Source organism: Capra hircus, chromosome 23, assembly GCF_001704415.2.
Source record: "Capra hircus breed San Clemente chromosome 23, ASM170441v1, whole genome shotgun sequence".
Lineage (NCBI taxonomy): Eukaryota > Metazoa > Chordata > Mammalia > Artiodactyla > Bovidae > Capra > Capra hircus.
In genome coordinates, this window is record NC_030830.1 from 31,726,686 (window position 1) to 31,746,797 (window position 20,112).

General features: G+C 40.4%; 1 protein-coding gene across 1 annotated transcript in view; it reads left to right on the plus strand.

Moving 5' to 3' along the window:
* Nucleotides 55–20,112, plus strand: part of XPO5 (exportin 5) — a 41,945-nt gene continuing 21,887 nt past the window's right edge. The window contains exons 1-15 of the mRNA XM_018038716.1: nt 55–324; nt 1,674–1,795; nt 2,809–2,881; nt 3,934–4,071; nt 4,277–4,459; nt 6,632–6,658; nt 7,191–7,376; nt 8,027–8,103; nt 12,841–12,940; nt 14,024–14,107; nt 14,735–14,860; nt 15,843–15,933; nt 17,420–17,548; nt 18,814–18,932; nt 19,885–20,040. Of these exons, the coding sequence (XP_017894205.1) occupies nt 220–324; nt 1,674–1,795; nt 2,809–2,881; nt 3,934–4,071; nt 4,277–4,459; nt 6,632–6,658; nt 7,191–7,376; nt 8,027–8,103; nt 12,841–12,940; nt 14,024–14,107; nt 14,735–14,860; nt 15,843–15,933; nt 17,420–17,548; nt 18,814–18,932; nt 19,885–20,040 (1,716 nt within the window). The 5' untranslated portion in view covers nt 55–219. The remainder of the gene's footprint in view (nt 325–1,673; nt 1,796–2,808; nt 2,882–3,933; nt 4,072–4,276; nt 4,460–6,631; nt 6,659–7,190; nt 7,377–8,026; nt 8,104–12,840; nt 12,941–14,023; nt 14,108–14,734; nt 14,861–15,842; nt 15,934–17,419; nt 17,549–18,813; nt 18,933–19,884; nt 20,041–20,112) is intronic.

The window sequence follows — 20,112 nt, forward strand, 5'->3', positions numbered from 1 at the left end:
CTTCCGCGGGCGCATGCGCACTGGGACGTCGGGCGCGTGCGCAGCGCCGGCTCTTTCCCGGCTGGATCTTCGGCGGCTCACGCTCCTCCTCCTGCTCCTCACCGCCCCGCCTCGGCCCGCCGCGGCCCGGTACCAGCGTGTGGTCCCGCCAACGGAGCCGTCCGTGCCTCGTGCTCCCAGGACTGCGGTGCTGCGCGCTCGTGGTGCGTGGCACTACTCATGGCGATGGATCGAGTGAACACGCTGTGCGAGCAGCTGGTGAAAGCGGTGACGATCATGATGGACCCCAGCTCCACCCAGCGTTACCGGCTAGAAGCCCTCAAGGTATCTGAGTTCTGGCGACCCGGGCCTGCCCCGAGACCCTCCCCCAGCCTCAGCCGTCCCGGCGCAGCCCACGACGCTGGCCGTCTCCCGCCCACGCGGCCCCTGGACCTCGGTCCCAACCCCGGGGGGCCCTCCCCCTTGCAGCTCTCCGCGCCTCTTCCCACTCCCCGCCTTCTTTGCTCGCCGCGCCTACCCTTTTCCCGGGACGCTCTGGTCCCTGCCTCACTGTAGCAGTCTCTTCTCACCGACACTCCCCACTGCCCTCTCCTCCCCCTCTCCCCGCTTCTATTTACTCTTCTCCGCACCACGATCCCCTCCACAGCTGGCTGAACCCACTTTATTCCCCTAACCCCCACATTCCTGCATCCCATCTCCTTCCCGTGGAGCACGTGTCCAACCCGTCCCCAACATCGGCCACATTCTGTATAGTCTCCCTCACTAAACGTTTTCCTGCTGACACACTCTCCTGACTCTCCCTAACCGAGCTCCAGCCTCTCCAGTGCCCTTTTACTTACATCCCTACACTTCTCCCTAACCCACTTTTGTGTCTTGGATATTTCTGGCTTAATTCTCAACCCCCCACCCCCATGTTTTTTTACTGTGTGATATTCTTAGACTATTTTGCGCAAAGGTGAACTTCTACCACTTATTTTGCATTTTAGCAAGGGCTTTTTGGTTTCCTGAAAGTAGTTTTCTTGACTGCCAGATTTTCTGCTACTGAGACTGATTCTTGTGTAAATTGGGAAAGCAAATACAAAACAAATGGGGATGCTAATACGATTTGAGTTTATTCCCCCATCGAGCAGTGTATGTGGGCAATGAGAAATGACCACTGGAACAGGACTGTGTGTGTTTTAAGAGATGTAACTTCATGAAGTAGAGTGAGCATCACTTGGAGGAAGTTTTACAATGTATAGATGTATGTCATAGGATTTGGAATCAAATATTTGGGTTCTGTTTGTTGTTTTACTGTGAAATAGCATAAGTAGAATGCTATAATGATCTTGTGTATACCTGTCACCTAAACTCAGCAGTTGTAAAGACTTCCACATTTGGTTTATTCCTCCCCCAACCAAAGATTTTTAATCCTAGTAATTGTCGTTTCACCCCTATGTGCTTCATGGATTTATCTCTAACAGTTTTTTACTCATATAGGTCACATTATTTTTTCCAACACTAATTGGCCATTGCATGGGAAATCTGGAACTATCAAAGTGAAAATAATCCTTTATATAATATTTATCTAACTTTTGTCACTTAAAACAATAGCTCAGATTGGAGTTTTGTTTTTTTTCTAGTCCCACTTTCTCTTGGCTCCTAAGGGAAACACTAACTTTCCTCTTCTTCAGTTTTGTGAGGAGTTTAAAGAAAAGTGCCCTGTCTGTGTTCCCTGTGGTTTGCGGTTGGCTGAGAAAACACAAATTGCCATCGTCAGACATTTTGGCCTTCAGATCCTGGAACACGTTGTCAAGTACGTGAGAGAGCAAATCTTTTTTTCTTATATAGCTGTTAGAGATAGTCTTTAGGTAAGTAGAAAAGAGTAATCCCCAGGGAGAAAGGAATGCTTCCTAGAGGTCATCACAGCCTCATGGGAGCTCTCATTCAGAACTTAACCTTTCCCTAGTTTCTTCATCCGTGTAAAGTGCATGGTACATACTAAGTACTCTGCAAATATTAGCTCACATCACTTAGCTAGTATTTATTGAGCTCCTAATATATGCCCACCAACCTCAGAGTTTTTACAATAATGCAGTGTACAGGTAAATAAATACCTGATTAGACACTAGAAAAACACTGCCGTTAATTTCTTTTTCCTTAAGTTTTGAGTGTGCATGGCCGGATTCTAACCAGGATTATATGAGAATAACTAAAAACCTGTTCTAACTTGAGTCTCCTACCCCTACTGTCTATTTGAAGAATCCATCAGCTTTTAAGATTTAGTCACAGTTTTTCTGGAATTGTGCTGTTATTACCTTCTAAGCCTAAGATGGCTAGATAGCATCACTGACTCAATGGGCATGAATTTGAGCAAACTCCGGGAGATGAAGGATAGGGAAACCTGGTGTGCTGCAGTCCACGGAGTCGCAAAGAGTCAGACACAACTTAGTGACTGAACAAAGCAAGTCTAGAAAGGGAGTTAGTACTATCAGATTCTAGTTTCTGAAAACCAACTACATTGTTGTAGTTGTCCCAGATATGTATTTGCTTATGGTCTGTCAATAAAACCAAGGGGGAAAGCTCATCTGTGCACAGATCCTACCTGGATTCTAATTAATGGGTCACTGTCTGTATTAAACTCTTTTTGCTTTTAGTATTTTGATTAAATGTGGACTGTTTCTGCCATTTGTTGAAGGATACAAAATCCAGAGTATAATTTCTGAATAATATCACCAGCATAATTTTAACATAGGAATCAAAGCTAATCTCTTCTGAAGAGAAGGCTTCTAATGTTGTTCTGTTGACTTTATGCATTTTGGTGGCCAGGTTTCGTTGGAACAACATGTCTCGATTGGAGAAGGTCTATCTGAAGAACAGTGTCATGGAGCTGATCGCAAATGTAAGGAATGGTTGATTGGAAGACTTGCGTTTACGAGGTAGTTTTAGACAAAGTGTGACTTTTCCAGTGTAGCATTTGTGTAAAAATTCACTGGTTCTACATAGGTCAAACAACTTTATGTAATATTAAATGTTACCTTCAAATTAAAAAGAACCACCATCACTGGAAATCACAGTTCATCCCATTTACTTGGTTTAATTAATCCTTTATGTGTTGACTTCTATTTTTAAAATTATGAAGACAAAGTAGAGATAGGTAAACATTTTTAACAAATGAATAAGTGTCTTAGATTAATCAGTTCTAGATTAGATTGCACTTTGCTGTTTCCTTTTATTTTAAACTGAATTATGTTACTAGCAATAAAAAAATAGGCTAAATGAGTTTGTTTGGGGAGTTCGACTATAACTTTATAAACACATTTAGAATCCACAGCCTTAATGTTCTTTTTCACAAAGAACATAAAAAGGAGAATTCATGCCCCTTTTCATCCCCAAAGTCGAGTGTCTTTGATAGAAAAAAAAAAATCGCCTTCAAAATTATTAACTTAGCTAGTTAGGATTTATATTTTGTTAGTTCTGGGGAGATGTGATAGAAATCTTAATCCATTAAACTTGATACCAGACTTGAGAAGAGAGTCCCAATAATGGTCTTCTGTGTCTTCTAAACCTAGAACTGTTAGGAAGATATTCAGTTGCTCCTGAATCTCTCACTTTATTAGCCTTTCAATGTATTCCTTATTTCCATGCTCTTCTACTCTGGCCCTCATACAAAATGAAACAATATGAAAGTCTCTTCGGTTTGTAAAGAAGAACAGTGATGTCCTCCTTGCTCTATGTGACAGCCATTTTATTAGCTGATGCAACCCTCTGTTAAGCTTTAAGAGGGAAGAATGATTAGTGAGAATGCAGGACAGGTGACTCAGACATGGAGAACAGGTTGGTTGGTTTAGTTTGAAAGTAGGCCTGCTCCTAAGTTTTCTACACTCTTACAGCCCAGTTTTTTCCTTTGAATTCAGTCTTGCAAACCTCTTGATGTCACTTATTCTTTTGCAGGGAACTCTGAACATTTTGGAAGAGGAGAACCATATTAAAGATGTTCTGTCTCGAATTGTTGTAGAAATGATCAAGCGGGAGTGGCCACAGCACTGGCCTGACATGCTAATAGAATTGGACACTCTTTCCAAACAAGGGGTATGCAGTACAGCTGTATCAGTTCAGAGTTTTGTTTTTGTTTGCTCTTCCGAGTTTTTCTGGTTTGTTTGACTGTCCTTTCAGCAGAAAAGAGCCCTTGGTCATATTTATAATGCAAAACATGTTTTCACAATATTGTAAATCAACTATCATACCCCAGTTTTTTAAAAAAGCATATTTAACTACCTTCTTTCTATTGGTGTAGGAAACACAGACTGAATTAGTGATGTTCATTCTTTTGCGGCTGGCAGAGGATGTAGTGACCTTTCAGACACTACCCCCTCAAAGACGAAGGGATATCCAGCAAACATTAACCCAGAACATGGAAAGAATCTTCAGTTTTCTCCTTAACACACTTCAAGAAAATGTAAACAAGTACCAGCAAGTGGTAAGGGATACCGATTATACCCCCCACCTTTCATCAAGTTCTGTTTTCTGATATGAGTGGGTTTGTGTGTGTTTTGAAGTTAATCCTGCAGCAAGGAACTAGGGTGTTCAGGTCAGTAAAAGAAAAGGCTGTTTTATAAGCAGAACAGAAAGATGACAGGAAAAACTGGAATTAATTTTCTAGGAGGTTCAATTCAGTGAGTTCTGAACATACTAGAAAAAATAATTCCCTTTTTAGTAAGAGAATTCCTGAGATAGTGTAAAAATGAAGCTAAATTTTTAAAAATTTAGTACAGTGGTTCTCAGTGGGAGGGCAATTTTGCCTTCCAGGTTGTCACACCTAGGGGCTGCTACTGACATCTAGTGAGTAGAGGCCAGGCATGCTGCTGAATATCCTATAGTACCCAGAAAAGTTTTCCACAATAAAGAATTATCTGTCCCAAAATGTCAATGGGATTGAGGTTTCAGAACCCTAATCTAGACTCCTCATACATGTTTATTTCACACAAATAGCATTCATTAAGGTTTATTATTTTTTCTGCCCTCAGCGGCTTCCTTAAGTTTATTTTTAGAGCTCTAGAATACTAACACAAATGATAAGACAAAGTATTGTTAGCTGTCAGGGTAGGGAGACACAATGAGTATCTAATATTATGCTGTATACTTTTTCATGCTTTACATGTTATTTTAATCCTCAAAACAATCCTGAGTCCAAAACTATTGTCTCCATATTATGGATGACGAAACCAATTTTCAGAGAGTATTTATTGAAGATCCCCTGATAATGATTATGAGGAATTCAAACCCCATCCTTTTTACTAGAATGAACTCTTTCCCCCAAAATACCTCCCCAGGATTTTTCAAAAGAAAATATTAAAAGTATTTTAATTGAAAAAACCTATGTGTATTGAGGGTGAAAGAGGTATTTTTATTTTCCCCTAGGAGATTTAATCCCTGAGAGAAATGAACAAATTAGGAATGCTTTGATACCCTAGACATCTAGCCAGTATGCTAGAGCAGGGTGACACAAGTTAGAAAAACATCCACTGATGTTTTTCTTTAGCCTCAGTTTCTGTTTTCTCCATCTGTTAAACCAGGCTCCCAGGACCAGAGCATACCAAGGGACATTTCTTGTACCTGCAACTTCTTAGTTTCCTCATAGTTCCTTCTCTGCTTCCATCCTTTCCCCTTCCCTGGGCAGTAGGCTGAATGGTAAACTAGAATGGGATGTGTCGGCTCCCCGTCTAGCCCCTGGCTCCTGCACTCGTTCCAGGGGCAGAAGAATAGGATCTGAATGGGAATGCAGGCTTGTTGGAGTAGAGGGTCAAGGCTGGACTGGGCTGTTGTTGCCTAGATCCCTTTTCCTTCTTGGGCAGCATCAGTAGATACTGGTGAAAGGGTTCTACTCATCTCTGTCCCGTTAACCCCCCTCCTTGATCACCACTGGTGAAGGCTTAATACTTGTTCTTTGTTAGAAAAAATACCTTTTGAAAGTTGAAAAAAAGAATTACAAAACAAATCTTTTATGATGCTAATGGTGGTAAGTTTTCAAGTACTTCAGGAGTTGCTACTCCTGCTTAAAAAATTATAAATTGTTTAATTTACTGAACAGACATTATTTTGGTGTGTTTAGCATTTAATATTCTTTGTGCATGTGGTTTTCCTACAGTTATGTCCATATATACATGGTCATAAATTGTACTCATTTTAATTTTGCTTCTTGTTTTTTCCACTAACACTACATCATTTCAGTATACCTTTGCCAGTTATAATTTGTCTTTATTTTAATATGGAAAAATTGCTAATACCTGAATTTTAACTTTCTTTTCATCAATAGCAGTGTTGAGTCTGCTTCCATTGTTCATTTGTTAGTTTTATTTCTTTGTAAACTGCGCTTTGAAATTGTCTTTTTGGATCTTAATGTTCTAATAAATTTATGTAAGCTCTTTAAATATTAACCTTCTGTTGTATTACTAAAACTAAAATAACCTGTCCTCCTCTGGAGAGTATCAGTTATGTAGTTATGTGTTCTTAGTAAAGTTGTCTTCTGTTCCAAAATTAAAAGTTAAGTCTATTTGAAAATAGTTGAGGGCCTAGATTATGGGGGTGGAAGGTTATTACACAGCCTTTTGTTCATTAAAAACATTCGATCCTTATACTTCTTTTCTTTCAGAAGACAGATAATTCTCAGGAGTCAAAGGTAAGAGCTCTCTGTGGAGCTGGAAGGAGGCTTTTTTTGAGACTTTTGGGTACGGGGATGCATACACCTGATGGAGGGTGACCTCAGCCTTGTTTCATTTTGTTTGTTTTTGGCCATGCTGTGCGGCTTGTAGGAGCTTCAGTTCCCCTACCGGGGATCAAGCCCATGCCCTCAGCATTGAACCCACAGAGTTTTAACCACTGGACCACCAAGGAATTCCCTCAGCCTTGGTTTATTTGATCACTGAGCTGTGGTGAAAGGGAGTTAAAATTATAACATCTGAGATTTCTTGAAGGACGTAAAATGACCACACATGCCAATGTGGTCGTATTAGCGGACATGAGGCACCGTTGTTTGAGAAATGATTGTGTATCAGAAAAAACCTTTGAGTTGCCTATCAATAATTTGCATGAGCAATTTCTTTTCCATTGTTTTCTTTTTAGAATTAGAAAACAAAAGGAGGTCGGATATAACCACAGCTTTCTTACCTGTTAGTGAGGACTTAACGGTTAAGTTATTTCTTTTCATGCAGGCCCAAGCAAACTGTCGAGTAGGAGTCGCAGCATTGAACACTCTGGCAGGCTACATTGACTGGGTGCCCATGAGTCACATTACTGCTGAGAACTGCAAACTTTTGGAGGTGCTGTGCCTGCTCCTGAACGAACAGGAACTTCAGCTGGGAGCAGCTGAGTGTCTTCTTATTGCAGTTAGCAGGAAAGTAAGTTACCGCTTCAGGCTGACTTGGATCCTCAGCCTCTGAGGGATGCCTGTATGTGTTCCATTCCATGTGTGGTGAAAGACATTTAAAGGTTTAGGTGTTTTCTTTTGTTTTGTTTGTTTTACTTGACTCCAACCTTTTGGACAACAGTTTGCCGGTATTCCAGGAATCCACTGGCAGGATATACAGAGATGTGTAGGGCTAGGTGGGTCTTGAAACATTTGTGGATTTTGGTGCTTCGCATTTAAAAAACTATATAAATGGCATGTTAAAACTCACATAGTATTATGTCAAAGAATTGTAGAAGGTGACTGAACTGACTTTATAGCTGATTTGGCTAACAAATGAGATCATGACTTTTCTCCATGAAGAATGTTTTTAGATGTAATTTGCTTTCATATCATCATTATTACCCAGCATATTTAATTTTTATTCATTTATTTAATTGGCGTACCAACACATTTTAAAATACGTCTTATCCAGATTTCAATTTAAAGAGTTGACCTTTTTCCAGTGTTCAGTTAGCCCCAGGGCTGTGTGAAAATTAGGAAGTCAGTATGTTTGATTATATAGGCGTAGAAGTTGTTAGTACTTAGAAGTCTTTAGTAACATAGTTTGTATTACCTGTGTTTCCCTAAAATTGGGTCTAGGGCAAGTTGGAAGACCGGAAGCCCTTGATGGTCTTATTTGGAGATGTTGCCATGCATTATATACTCTCCGCTGCACAGTGAGTGTCTCCTTTTCTATGTGATCTCTAATTTCTTTGTCATTTTTGTATCTTATTTGGATATATCCAAAGTTCCTGTCTGACTGTTGGCAGTCAGTCAACTGTTTTTTTGGTTTTTGTTTTAAGTTTGAGCTTTATTCTAAGGACAGTGTGAAGCTCTTATGGTTTATTTTGCTGTGGGCGTGTGTGTGTGTGTGTGTGTGTGTGTGTGTGTGTGCTGGGTTTGCTGCATCTGCACTGCAGTGTGCACACTTCTCTGGCTGCAGTGTATGTGGGCTGTCTAGTCGAGGTACACAGGCTTAGTTGCATGTGGGATCTTAGTTCCCCAACCAGGAAAGGAATCCGTGTCCCCTGCATTGGAAGGCAGATTCTTAATCACGGGACCACCAGGAATTCCCTGTATTTTTAGAAGAAAAATCAGGCACTCTTAAAGGGACCGTTTTGCCTTTTTGAAGACTTTCTGCTGGCAATAAGTTGTGGCTGTTGATTTAGCACCCACTCACATTCCACCAACCTGTAAACACATTCGAGGTCCTGAAATAGTGGCTTGTGCTTATTTTCTTCTAATTCCTCTGGAAAATATTAAAGCATTTCCTGATATGTGTTTCTTACCCAGGAGTCAGATAGAACTGTGTATTATAAGTAGTTGAAAGTGTCACAACACCCACTTTGCTTCCATACTCTTCACTTTTGGTGCCAAGGACAAATGAAAAGATGTGAGACACATATATATTACTTGAACTCTCTCACTGTCCATTCTAACACAGATTTTCTGATGGCTTTCTTTCCTGTGGAAATGAATAATGTGTCTTTTGGGTAGCCACTTTAGTTACTGTTTCCAAGTCCCATTTCTTAGTTCCCTAAAGATTATGACATTCCCATTGAGGTATCCCATCCCCATTAGTGCCACTGGTATTGGTTAGTAAAGCTGTAATTCTAACCAGGTGGTCAGACTTGAGAGCCAGTACCAGAAACTATGGTGCCACACTGCCTTTCAGCATCACTAGCACCTACCTTGGAGAAGGTGATGGCACTCCACTCCAGTGCTCTTGCCTGGAAAATCCCAAGAACGGAGGAGCCTGGTAGTCTTCAGTCCCTGGGGTTGCTGAGGGTCAGACACGACTGAGCGACTTCACTTTCACTTTTCACTTTCATGCATTGGAGAAGGAAATGGCAACCCACTCCAGCGTTCTTGCCTGGAGAATCCCAGGGACGGGGGAGCCTGGTGGACTGCCGTCTATGGGGTCGCACAGAGTTGGACACAACTGGAGTGACTTAGCAGCAGCAGCAGCAGCTACCGAGGTCTTTCTTAGCCCGAGGCCCATGCTTTTTGCTTTATAGTGTACTGCCTCCATGGCTGCTGTCCACACCAATCCTGATTAATTCTTGTTAGTGTGAATTGTGCTACATCATTTTAGGTCAGGTTTTGCCACTAAATAAAACTCTTTTTAATTTAAAGAGATATTTGCGCTCTAAAATGGCACCTAAGTGTTTATTCATCTGAACTAAATGACTTGGAGAAATGATACACCAAGTTAATGTTTTTAATACAGTCTTTTAAAAAAAGATTTTATGTTTTTTGAGCAGTTTAAGGTTCACAGAAAAATTCAGGGGAAGGTACAGAGATTTCCCATATGCTCCCTGCCCCCACACACGCACAGCCTCTCCTTTATAGACCTCCCCCCACAGCAGTGATAGATTTGTTAGAGTTGATGAACTTCAGTTCAGTTCAGTCTTTCAGTCGTGTCTGACTCTTTGTGACCCCATGGACTGCAGCACACCAGGCTTCCCTGTCCATCACCAACTCTTGGAGCTTGCTCAAACTCATGTCCGTTGAGTCATGATGCCACCCAACCATCTCATCCTCTGTCTTCCCTTTCTCCTCCTGCCCTCAATCTTTACTAGCAGCAGGGTCTTTTCAAATGAATCATTTCTTTGCATCAGGTGGCCAGACTATTGGAGTTTTAGCTTCAGCATCAGTCCTTCTAATGAATATTCAGGACTGGTTTCCTTTCGGATTGACTGGTTGGATCTCCTTGCAGTCCAAGAGACTCTCAAGAGTCTTTTCCAACACCACAGTTAAAAAGCATCAATTCTTCGGTGCTCAGCTTATACATGACTACTGGAAAAACCATAGCTTGAACTACATGGACCTTTGTCAGCAAAGTAGTGTCTCTGCTTTTTAATACACTGTCTAGGTTTGTCAGAGCTTTTCTTCTGAGAAGCAAGCCTCTTTTAATTTCATGGCTGCAGTCACCATCTGCAGTGAGCCCAAGAAAATAAAGTCTTTCACTGTTTCCATTGTTTCCCCATCTATTTACCATGAATGATGGGACTGGATGCCATGATCTTCGTTTTCTGACTGTTGAGTTTTAAGCTAGCTTTTTCACTCTCCTCTTTCACCTTCATCAAGAGGCTCTTTAGTTCCTCTTTGCTTTCTGCCAGAAGGGTGGTGTCATCTGCCTTTCTGAGGTTATTGATATTTTTCCCGTCAGTCTTGACTCCAGCTTGTGCTTCATCCAGCCCAACATTTCACTTGATGTACTCTGCATATAAGCAAGGTGACAACATACAGCCTTGATGTACTCCTTTCCCAGTTTGGAACCAGTCTGTCTGTTCCATGTCCGGTTCTAACTGTTGCTTCTTGACCTACATACAGGTTTCTCAGGAGGCAGGTAAGGTGGTCTGGTATTCCCATCTCTTTCAGAATTTTCCAGTTTGTTGTGATCCACACAGTCAAAGTCTCTGGCATAGTCAATAAAGCAGAAGTAGATGTTTTCTGGAACTCTGTTTTTTCTATGATCTGACGGATGTTACAACAGATGAGGAACTTACAATGACACACAATGTGTTATACATTATATTACACATATTATGTTCTACCTTTTATGGGTACATGCTGTGGGTTTCAGCTTTATCATTATAGTATCCTACAGAGTTTCTTCACTGCCCTTAAAATCTTCTATGCTCTGCCTGTTTTTTCCTCTCCCACCCAAATCCCTGGCAACCACTGATCTTTTTACTTTCTCCATAATTTTGCCTTTTCTAGGATGTTGTATTGTGGTTGTTCAGTCGCTGAGTTGTATCCGACTCTTGGCAACCCCATGGGCTGCAGCACACCAGGCTTCCCTGTCCTTCACCAACTCCTAGATCTTGCTCAAACTCATATCCACCAAGTTGGTGATGCCGTCCAACCATCTCACCCTCTGTCGTCCCCTTTTCCTCCTGCCTTCAGTCTTTCCCAGCATCAGGGTCTTTTCTAATGAGTCGGCTCTTTGCATCAGGTGGCCAAAGTATTGGAGTTTCAGCATCAGGCCGTCCAGTGAATATTTGGGGTTGATTTCCTTTAGGATTGACTAATTTGATCTCCTTGCAGTCCAAGGGACTGTCAGAAGTCTTGTGTGTTACCTTTGCAAGTTGTTTTTTTCACTCAGGATCATGTAATTAGAGTTCCTCCATGGCTTTGATGACTTGTCAGCTTATTCCTTTTTACCACTGAATAATATTCTGTTGTGTGGATGTACCAAAGTTTATCCATTCTCCTAATAAAGAGCATCTTGGTTGCTTCCAAGTTTTTGCAGTTATGAATAAGGCTTCTGTGAATATCTATATGTAGATTTTTGTATAGAGATGTTTTCAGCTCCTTCGGGTAGTTAGCAAGGAGTGTGATTACTGAATCATATGGTAAGAGTATGTTTAGTTTTATAAGAAACTGTCAAACTGTCTTCCAAAGTGGCTGAACTGTTTTGCATTCCCACCAGCAATGAATGAGAGTTCCTGTTGGTCTTTATCCTCCCCAGCATTTGGTGTTCTCAGACTTACAAATTTGGGCCATTCTGATAGGTGTGTAGTGCTATCTCATTTTTGTATTTGCAATTCCCTGATAGCAAATTTGATGGGGAGCTTCTTTTCATATGTTTATTTCCAATCTTTGATCAGGTGTCTGTTGGCCCATTTTTTTAATCAGAGTTTTTTAATTGGTTTTTAAGAGTTCTTGTGTATATTGTATAATAGTCTGTCAAATGTGTCTTTTGTAAATATTTTCGCCCAGCCTATCACTTATCTTTTCATTCTGTCTCTATAATAATTATTTATTATTTATTTATTCTTGGCTGTACTTGGACCTCCATTGCTGTGTGTGGGCTTTCTCTAGTTGTGGCAAGCCGGGGCTACTCTTCATTGCAATGCACAGGCTTCTCATTGCAGTGGTTTCTCTTGTTGCTTTGTAGCATATGGAATCTTCCCAGAACCAGGGATTGAACCTTTATCCCCCGCATTGGCAGGTGGATTCCCATCTACTGTAGCACCAGGGAAGTCCCTCATTCTCTCGATTATAGTCCTTTTGATTCTGTCAGTGGTATAAGGAATCACTACATGCTTCCCTAGGGGTCCAAGTCCTTCCTCGGTATCACTGTCTTCTCGTGCAGTTTCTTATATGCATTGTTTTGTGGAGTCATGCTTAGAGTTTACATTACTATTCCAAAATACCCCCAGTACCATATAATACCCCAAATTAGGGTGCCTCTTAAAGGATGAGATTGCATTGAACCCTCTTCCTCATCGATCTTTCAGTGTTTGGTTGGAGGTCTGGGGGTTGATTTTTTTTTTTTTTCTTTTCAACAGTAACAGTCACCTGAAATTTGAATATTGGAGCACAGACCACATACAGTCCATTCCAGGGGAATATCTGTGGTGCTCTTGAAGTGCTGTTAATCTCACTGTTTTCTCATCTCACAGGACCGCTGACGGAGGAGGCTTAGTCGAAAAACACTATGTCTTCCTGAAGAGACTCTGTCAGGTGCTGCGTGCCCTGGGCAATCAGCTGTGTGCATTGTTGGTGAGCACTTTCTGGAGAGTTTCAAGGCCATCTGAGGAGAGGATTTAGAAAGTTGTATTTGTGTAAGGGGTAACACGTGCCCTTGACTTTAGCCTGAGGAAACATTACCCTACAGATTATTTCTTATAATTCTGTGGGTTAAATTATCTTAATTGAATTTGAATGCTATAGATTTATTTAATATCAGTTATTAATATCTATAGTAAATGTTCATATCTGTTATTCCATAAAATCAATGTTGTTTCTCTTCATTTTGGTACTTGTAAAACTTCAGTCTACCTGTTGCCTTACCCTTGAAAGTCCTATTAGATCATGAACCATGGATTCGAGTAAAGAACCCTTTTCCCAAGTTAAAGGATATATTATTGAATCATTAAAAAAAAATCTTTAGTCTGATTGACCTGAAAATAACTCTATTACACGTTAAAAGATCGAATGTTGGTACAAACTTTTGTACTTGATATCAGTGCCTATTTTGGTGGCTTGAGGGGATAGAACTTCAGGCATAAGATGTGTACCATCGAGGGATTATTTAATAGGTTGAATCACAGAAATGTGACTAGACCAGGTCTGAAGAAACAGGTGATTTCTGAAATGAATATTCTTTTTTTAAAAAAAAACTTTTACTCATTTACTTGTGGCTGTGCTGGGTCTTCTCTAGGTGCAGCGCGCGGGGCTACTCTCCATTGCGGTAGTCTCTCTTGTTGCAGAGCACAGGCTCTAGGCGAGTGGGCTCAGTAGTTGTGGTGCATGGGTTTAGTTGCCCTGAGGCATGTAGAATCTTCTTGGACCGGGGATCGAACCTGTGTCCCCTGCACTGGCAGGTGGATTCTGAACCACCAGGAAGTCCATGAAGGCTCTTTTGTTTCACTGTTTGATCACAGAATAGATGTTAATGATGACTGAGGTAAAGCAGCTTTTCTGGGTTTTTGCCCTTGAAATGATGTCTTCCTTAGGCCACAAAGAAGTACAATAAAGCCCTTTCAAAACTGAAAGTTTTGAGGATATAAGTTGTCTTAACTCCACTCTCCACCTTGACCTCCCCATCAGCATTATTAATATAACAGCCTTTTTGTCCTACAGGGTGTGGATTCTGATGTAGAAATACCAGCAAACTTTGGAAAATACCTGGAATCTTTTCTTGCTTTCACAACTCATCCAAGTCAGGTAAACTTTATGGCAATAACTAATCAAAATTTCAATTAGTAAATTAAAATCAAGTGCTATCACCTGAAATAATTAGCAGCTCACATATAAAATGTGACTCTTAAGATCCTGGGGAATTACTCTAGTGGGATTTCATTAAGAGAATTGCTGCATCTTCTTCCCAAGTTAGCTTTTGCAGTCTAGATCAGCAATTACCCCTCAGGTAATACCATTCTAATAATGACCAATCAGATGTGAAGTGTTTCTGTAGTAATTTGCTACTAAACATACTTTAAATAAGAAAGTCTGATTAATTGTGTTATTATAAAATTAATTTCATCCAATCCAAGATTTTCCTTGCAGTATCATCCTGAGGTATCTGTATGCTTTCTTGCATAAAAGAGAAAGTGGTAGAGTTCAGCTCATTCTCTGGGTATTGCACATGACCCACAGTCTGTCTTACTTTTACCGTATGGTATGTAGTGACCAGTCATTGCTGATGTACTCCAGTATGGGCAGTTTCAGTCAAAGTATTACAGAGCTTTATTTCCATGGAAAAATATAGCGGATAATTGCTGAGCTAAGTAATAGTCTTGGTTATATAAAACTTAAATCCTTAAACCTAGTGTTTTTCTTTTTTTCCTTTAGTTTTTGCGCTCTTCAACTCAGATGACTTGGGGAGCCCTCTTTCGACATGAGATCCTATCCCGAGACCCTTTACTATTAGCAATAATACCAAAATATCTGCGTGCTTCTATGACTAACTTGGTCAAGGTATGCAGTGGGACCCTAAAGTGGAATGTAGGTGAATACACATCTTAAGACGTAGCTGGCACCATTGACAGCCCTGTGTTGGTCACTGAGATCCTTTCCTTAGGCATATTAGTCTTTGATTCCTTAAAAAGAAAACTCGTTACTGTGTCTACTCATCCCTGTGTCTACTCTTTCGTATTTGCAGGCACTTATGCGCCAAGTGCTGGGAAAAAAGTGATAGGATGAGAGCAGCGACTATGACCATAAAATGTGATCACTGCTTTTCAGAAGCTAAAAGCAGAACGGAGGGTGGAGTCAGGGGGATGCCAAAAGGAAGTAAATATCTGACTTTCTGAAGGCCAAACGAGAGTCAGGAACGTGGATGAGAAGAAAGGGAGAGCGGAAGCAGACTGCCCACTGCCTCAGTCAAGAGTTGCTTATGAACACTCGGAGGTCTCCTCGAGGCTCTTGGCAACTGACAGCTACTTATTCTTGATTTATAACATCAGAGGATGGGACCTATTCAAGGATTCTCTTATTTCCTCAGGGGTTCAGGTAGCACACTGTCGTCTAGATCTCTGCCCCTTGTGGTCTTTGGTACTTTCTGAATGAAACACAAAGTCCCATGCTTATTCCCAGGGTTCAACATTTAAGAAGACAAATAGTCTCAATTCTACTTATTGTTTGTTTATTGTATTAACACTTTATTTTGAGACATTTTTATACTCAAAGACCTTAAACTGATTTTAGAATTTAATTTTCCATAAGAAACTTGAAAGAGAGTATCAAATAAAAATGTTCTCTTTCTGCAACTCCAGGACTGTTCCAACTGAGAACAAATTGTGGATTTGGTGTAGACCAGAAGCAGTTATTTATCATAAAAGCCTTAACTCATGTAAACTCTTAGCTCTTCTCAAATAAAAGGTCTCTGAGCTCCTAAAATTGAAAACTCTTTCAGTGGGTCCATTTTCATTCCCTCCCCCAATTATCTTTCTGTTTCCAGATGGGCTTTCCTTCTAAAACTGACAGCCCTAGCTGTGAATACTCTCGATTTGATTTTGATAGCGATGAGGACTTCAATGCTTTCTTCAACTGTGAGTGAACTGGCCTGAAATTTTCCCAGCAGTCTCAGCACGGCATCTAGCGTTGAGTCATGGTGCATGTGCTGGGCTTCTATATTATAGAGCCCCAAGTCTGGATGTTGTCATTGTTCTTTAGTCACCAGGTCGTGTGTCTGACTCTTTTGCGACCACGTGGACTATAGCCCGCCAGGCTTCCCTGTCCATGGGATTTCCCAGGCAAGAATACTGGAGTGGGTTGCCATTTCCTTCTGCAGGGGATCTTCCCAACCCAGGGATTAAACGTGTGTCTCCTGCTTGGCAGGTGGATTCTTTACCGCTTAGCCATCTGGGAAGTCCCCCCTCCCCAAGTGTGTACGGCAGTCTGTTTAATCTCCAGTTACACATTGCAGAGGGCGCTGGGGTTGCACTCATTCCAGGCTTGGTGTTCTCTCTTAAAACACGTACATGCACACTTTCTTTGGACGTTGATGTTTAGAGATGGCAGCCATACGTAAGGCACTTTGATTTCTTAAACATGTTAGAATTAAGTACCATGTTACTTTGTAAGTCTTTTTTACTGAAGGAGAGAAGGAAAGCTCACAATTCCTAATTCTGTTCTAGGTTTTCCATAGCTTGGTTCTACACCTCCTCTCCCCACCTTTTTTCAATAACAACTTTTCTGAGATAATTCATTCATCATACAGTTCACCCGTTTATAGTATACAATGCAGTGGAGGTTTTTTTGTGTATTTTCAGAGTTTTACAACCACAGTCCATGTTAAGACATTTTTTGAGCTCACGCAACCCCGTAACCGTTAGCAGTCATCTCCCAACCCTCGTACCCCTCTGGAAAACCACCCATTTACTTTTCTTTATTAAACCTATTCTGAACATCTGATATAAATGGAATCATACAGTGTATTGTCTTGATAACTGCTGTCTTTCTCTTAGTGTAATATTTTAACAATTGATCTGTTGTAATGTTTATCATTTCTTTTATTGCCAATAATATTTCATTATATGAATATACCACATTTTATTGATCCATTGATAGATACTTGAGTTGTTTTCACTTCTTGGCTTTAAGAATCATGTTGTAACATTTGTGTACAAGTTTTTAAGTTAACGTATATTTTTGTTTTTCTAGGGTATATGCCTAGGAAGGGAATTACTAGATCATATGGTAATTCCATGTTTAATGTTTTGAGAAATTGCCAAACCATTTTCTTCGGCAGCCATACCATTTTACATCTGTACCAACTTGATCTTTTAATTCCAACAGAAAGGGGAGTTTCTGTTTGGTTTGCAGCTTAGAGGATTTAGCTGGTGTGACAGCTTCTTAGAATTTATTTTGGAAAATTTCTAGATTTGTTAACAAAGCTTTAGTGAACATTTGTTAGATTCTTTCTTCAAAACAGAATCTTTTTGATTATTTTTCTCTTGGGGTGGATAAATGAATAAACATTACCTAAGTAGTCTACGATACGCTGATCCTTGCTTCATGTCTTTCTCTTGGCAGCTTCTCGGGCCCAACAAGGAGAGGTAATAAGGTTAGCATGTCGTTTGGATCCCAAGACTAGCTTCCAGATGGCTGGGGAGTGGCTGAAATATCAGCTCTCAACTTCTATTGACCCTGGCTCCATGAACTGTAAGACTTTTTTTGTTTTTCCCCCCCAAACATTAGTGAAGTATTTTATCAAAACTGCATAGAAATAAACCTCTGAGCTCCATCCATATCAATACATTATGATAGTAGTGTTCAGAAATAGCTTTGCTCACTACCCACTTCCATCCTAGAGAGTGAGCCTTTTCATTGGAAAACACAAGCAGAGAAGACAGATGTAATGCCAGATTTTAATTCTGTTTTAATTAGGGCAAAACCAGGACCCTATCAGTTTTGCCTTCATTTTTCTTTTCTAACAGAGTCAACCAGTTGTTTATTGTTTATTTTACTATTTCACCTCAGGCACCGTCTTAACAGCTGTCTCAACCTAACTTTTTAAAGCTTTTCAACCAAGTTCTTGCATAGCATTTCTCTTAAACTGGAAAAGAATGGCTTGTTAACATTCAGCAGGAGCAGTACAGGGGTTTCCCATATTGCTCAACTCCCCTCCAAGTCTTTGGGAAATGTCACTTTATGTAAAATCAAAATAAGCCCCCTCTACCCAAAAGCGTAGGCCAGATAACTTTTCTGTATCTTCTGTCTGTCATCTTATGAATGCATGCAGCGGGTGAGAGGATTTTTTTTTCCCAAGGATTTTAATTAATTTATGTATTTTTTAATTTAAGGGAAGGGTTAAAGTCACTGCTTTGGAAAAGCTCCATGCTGTGATCAGTTAGCAGGTACACTAGTTACTTGACATTCATGGGACATTCAGTTTTGTGTATTCACAATTTATTCTGAAGGTCCCTGGTATCTGTTAGTAGCTTCAGTATTCATGGAGGTCTGAATAGGTTGTGTACCAAGATGAAGCTAGTAAATGTGAGCACTATACAGTAGCAAGAAAAGTAATTTGTGATTCCTTTGGCTTGTGCCTTGCATTTAGATTCCCATGGACAGATTATAAAGGGGAAGGAAGGGGAAATTAATATTTCTCAATTGTCTAATTGGCCAGGCACTGGTTTTGATGATTACGTGTGTATTCTCATTCAATAGTTGAACTGGTTTTGCAGACAAGGCTCACAGAGGTAAATCCAGATAGCTCATTTTTGGAGGTGGAGGCAGGATAAGGACCCCTTTCTGCTGTTCATCGTTTTCTCTTCCCTGGCTAAGCAGGGTTAGATTATCCTGTTCCTTCAACTGTGAAATTACCTAGTGGTTTCTGAGGCCCCACTGGCTCGATGTCTTCTGTGATCCTATAGTGCTTATGTGTGTGTGTGTATATGTGTCTTTAAAATCCTGTTCTCCCACAGCTGGAACTGGAGAAAGCAGCCTCTGCTCCATATTCTCACCATCATTTGTGCAGTGGGAAGCCATGACCTTTTTTTTGGAAAGTGTGATCAACCAGATGTTTCGAACTCTAGACAAAGAAGTAAGTGCTTGTTTCTCATTGCTGGTTGCGTAATAATTTTGATCTTTTTAAAGCTGGTAGGGAGATAGGGAAATATGTGAAAGTGCATTTCACAGAAGAAGAAACTGAGATTCAGAGGTGAATAACATATTCAAGATCAAATAGTTAATAAATAGCAGAGTTGGGACCCAGGTGGGTCTCTCTGACTCTTAAGCCCTGCAGGGTTTAGTATTAATTTTTACATAATAAGATGAGCCTGATAGTACAGTGAACCACAAGCAGGATAACAATTATAGGGAGGACAGTGATAGATACCTTGAATCGGAAAATCTGGAGAGATAATTACCCTTAAGATTTATGGTAATTACCTTTTCAGTTTATGGCAGATTGGCCAGAATATTCATGATGGCTGATCTGCCTCCCTCTTTGCTAAGTAATCTGACTAAGTAGATCTTGCTTTTCTATACTTCATGTCACCTATCACCCGTATCTTATAATGTTAAAGGTAATTATGTAATTATCTGGATAACAGCATATACTGTATTAACTATGTTAATAAGATTAAAATAATTGGATCACTTGTTTGAGGGGTAATCATCTTAGTGTATTCCAGGTTAGTAGTCAAAAGAATCTGAGTCCCTTGATAATAAGTGAGATTTATTGCTTTTTCACATAAGTGGCATATTAACAAATTGGATGTTAGGATCATTGACTTCATCTGCTTTTACATCACTTCAGTTAGAAGTGACGGCGTTCTGAGTTTGTTCAGTTTCCAGTAGTAGGTGGTGCTGCAGCCCTAATAATGGCGGCATCACTTATGAAAATTTTAATAACGTGGTGTGATGCTTAGATTGTTTTAAGGGTTAATAAGCAATATATAAAACCATATTTGGTGGCCATAATTATAGAGTGTGAAGGGAATTTAACAGAAGCAGTTTCAGTTCTTGCAGCCTTCTCTAATGTCTGCATCCAGGAAATTCCTGTTACTGATGGAGTAGAGCTATTGCAGATGGCTCTGAGCTTTGACACCAAGGACCCCCTCATCCTGTCCTGCGTCCTCACTAACGTCTCGGCACTGTTTCCATTTGTCACCTACAGACCAGAGTTCCTGCCCCAGGTCTTCTCTAAGGTAAACTCCCCCTCCTTTGTAAACTTTATTTTGGCATTTCTAAGCTAAGTATTTTTCATAACTGTTTGTATA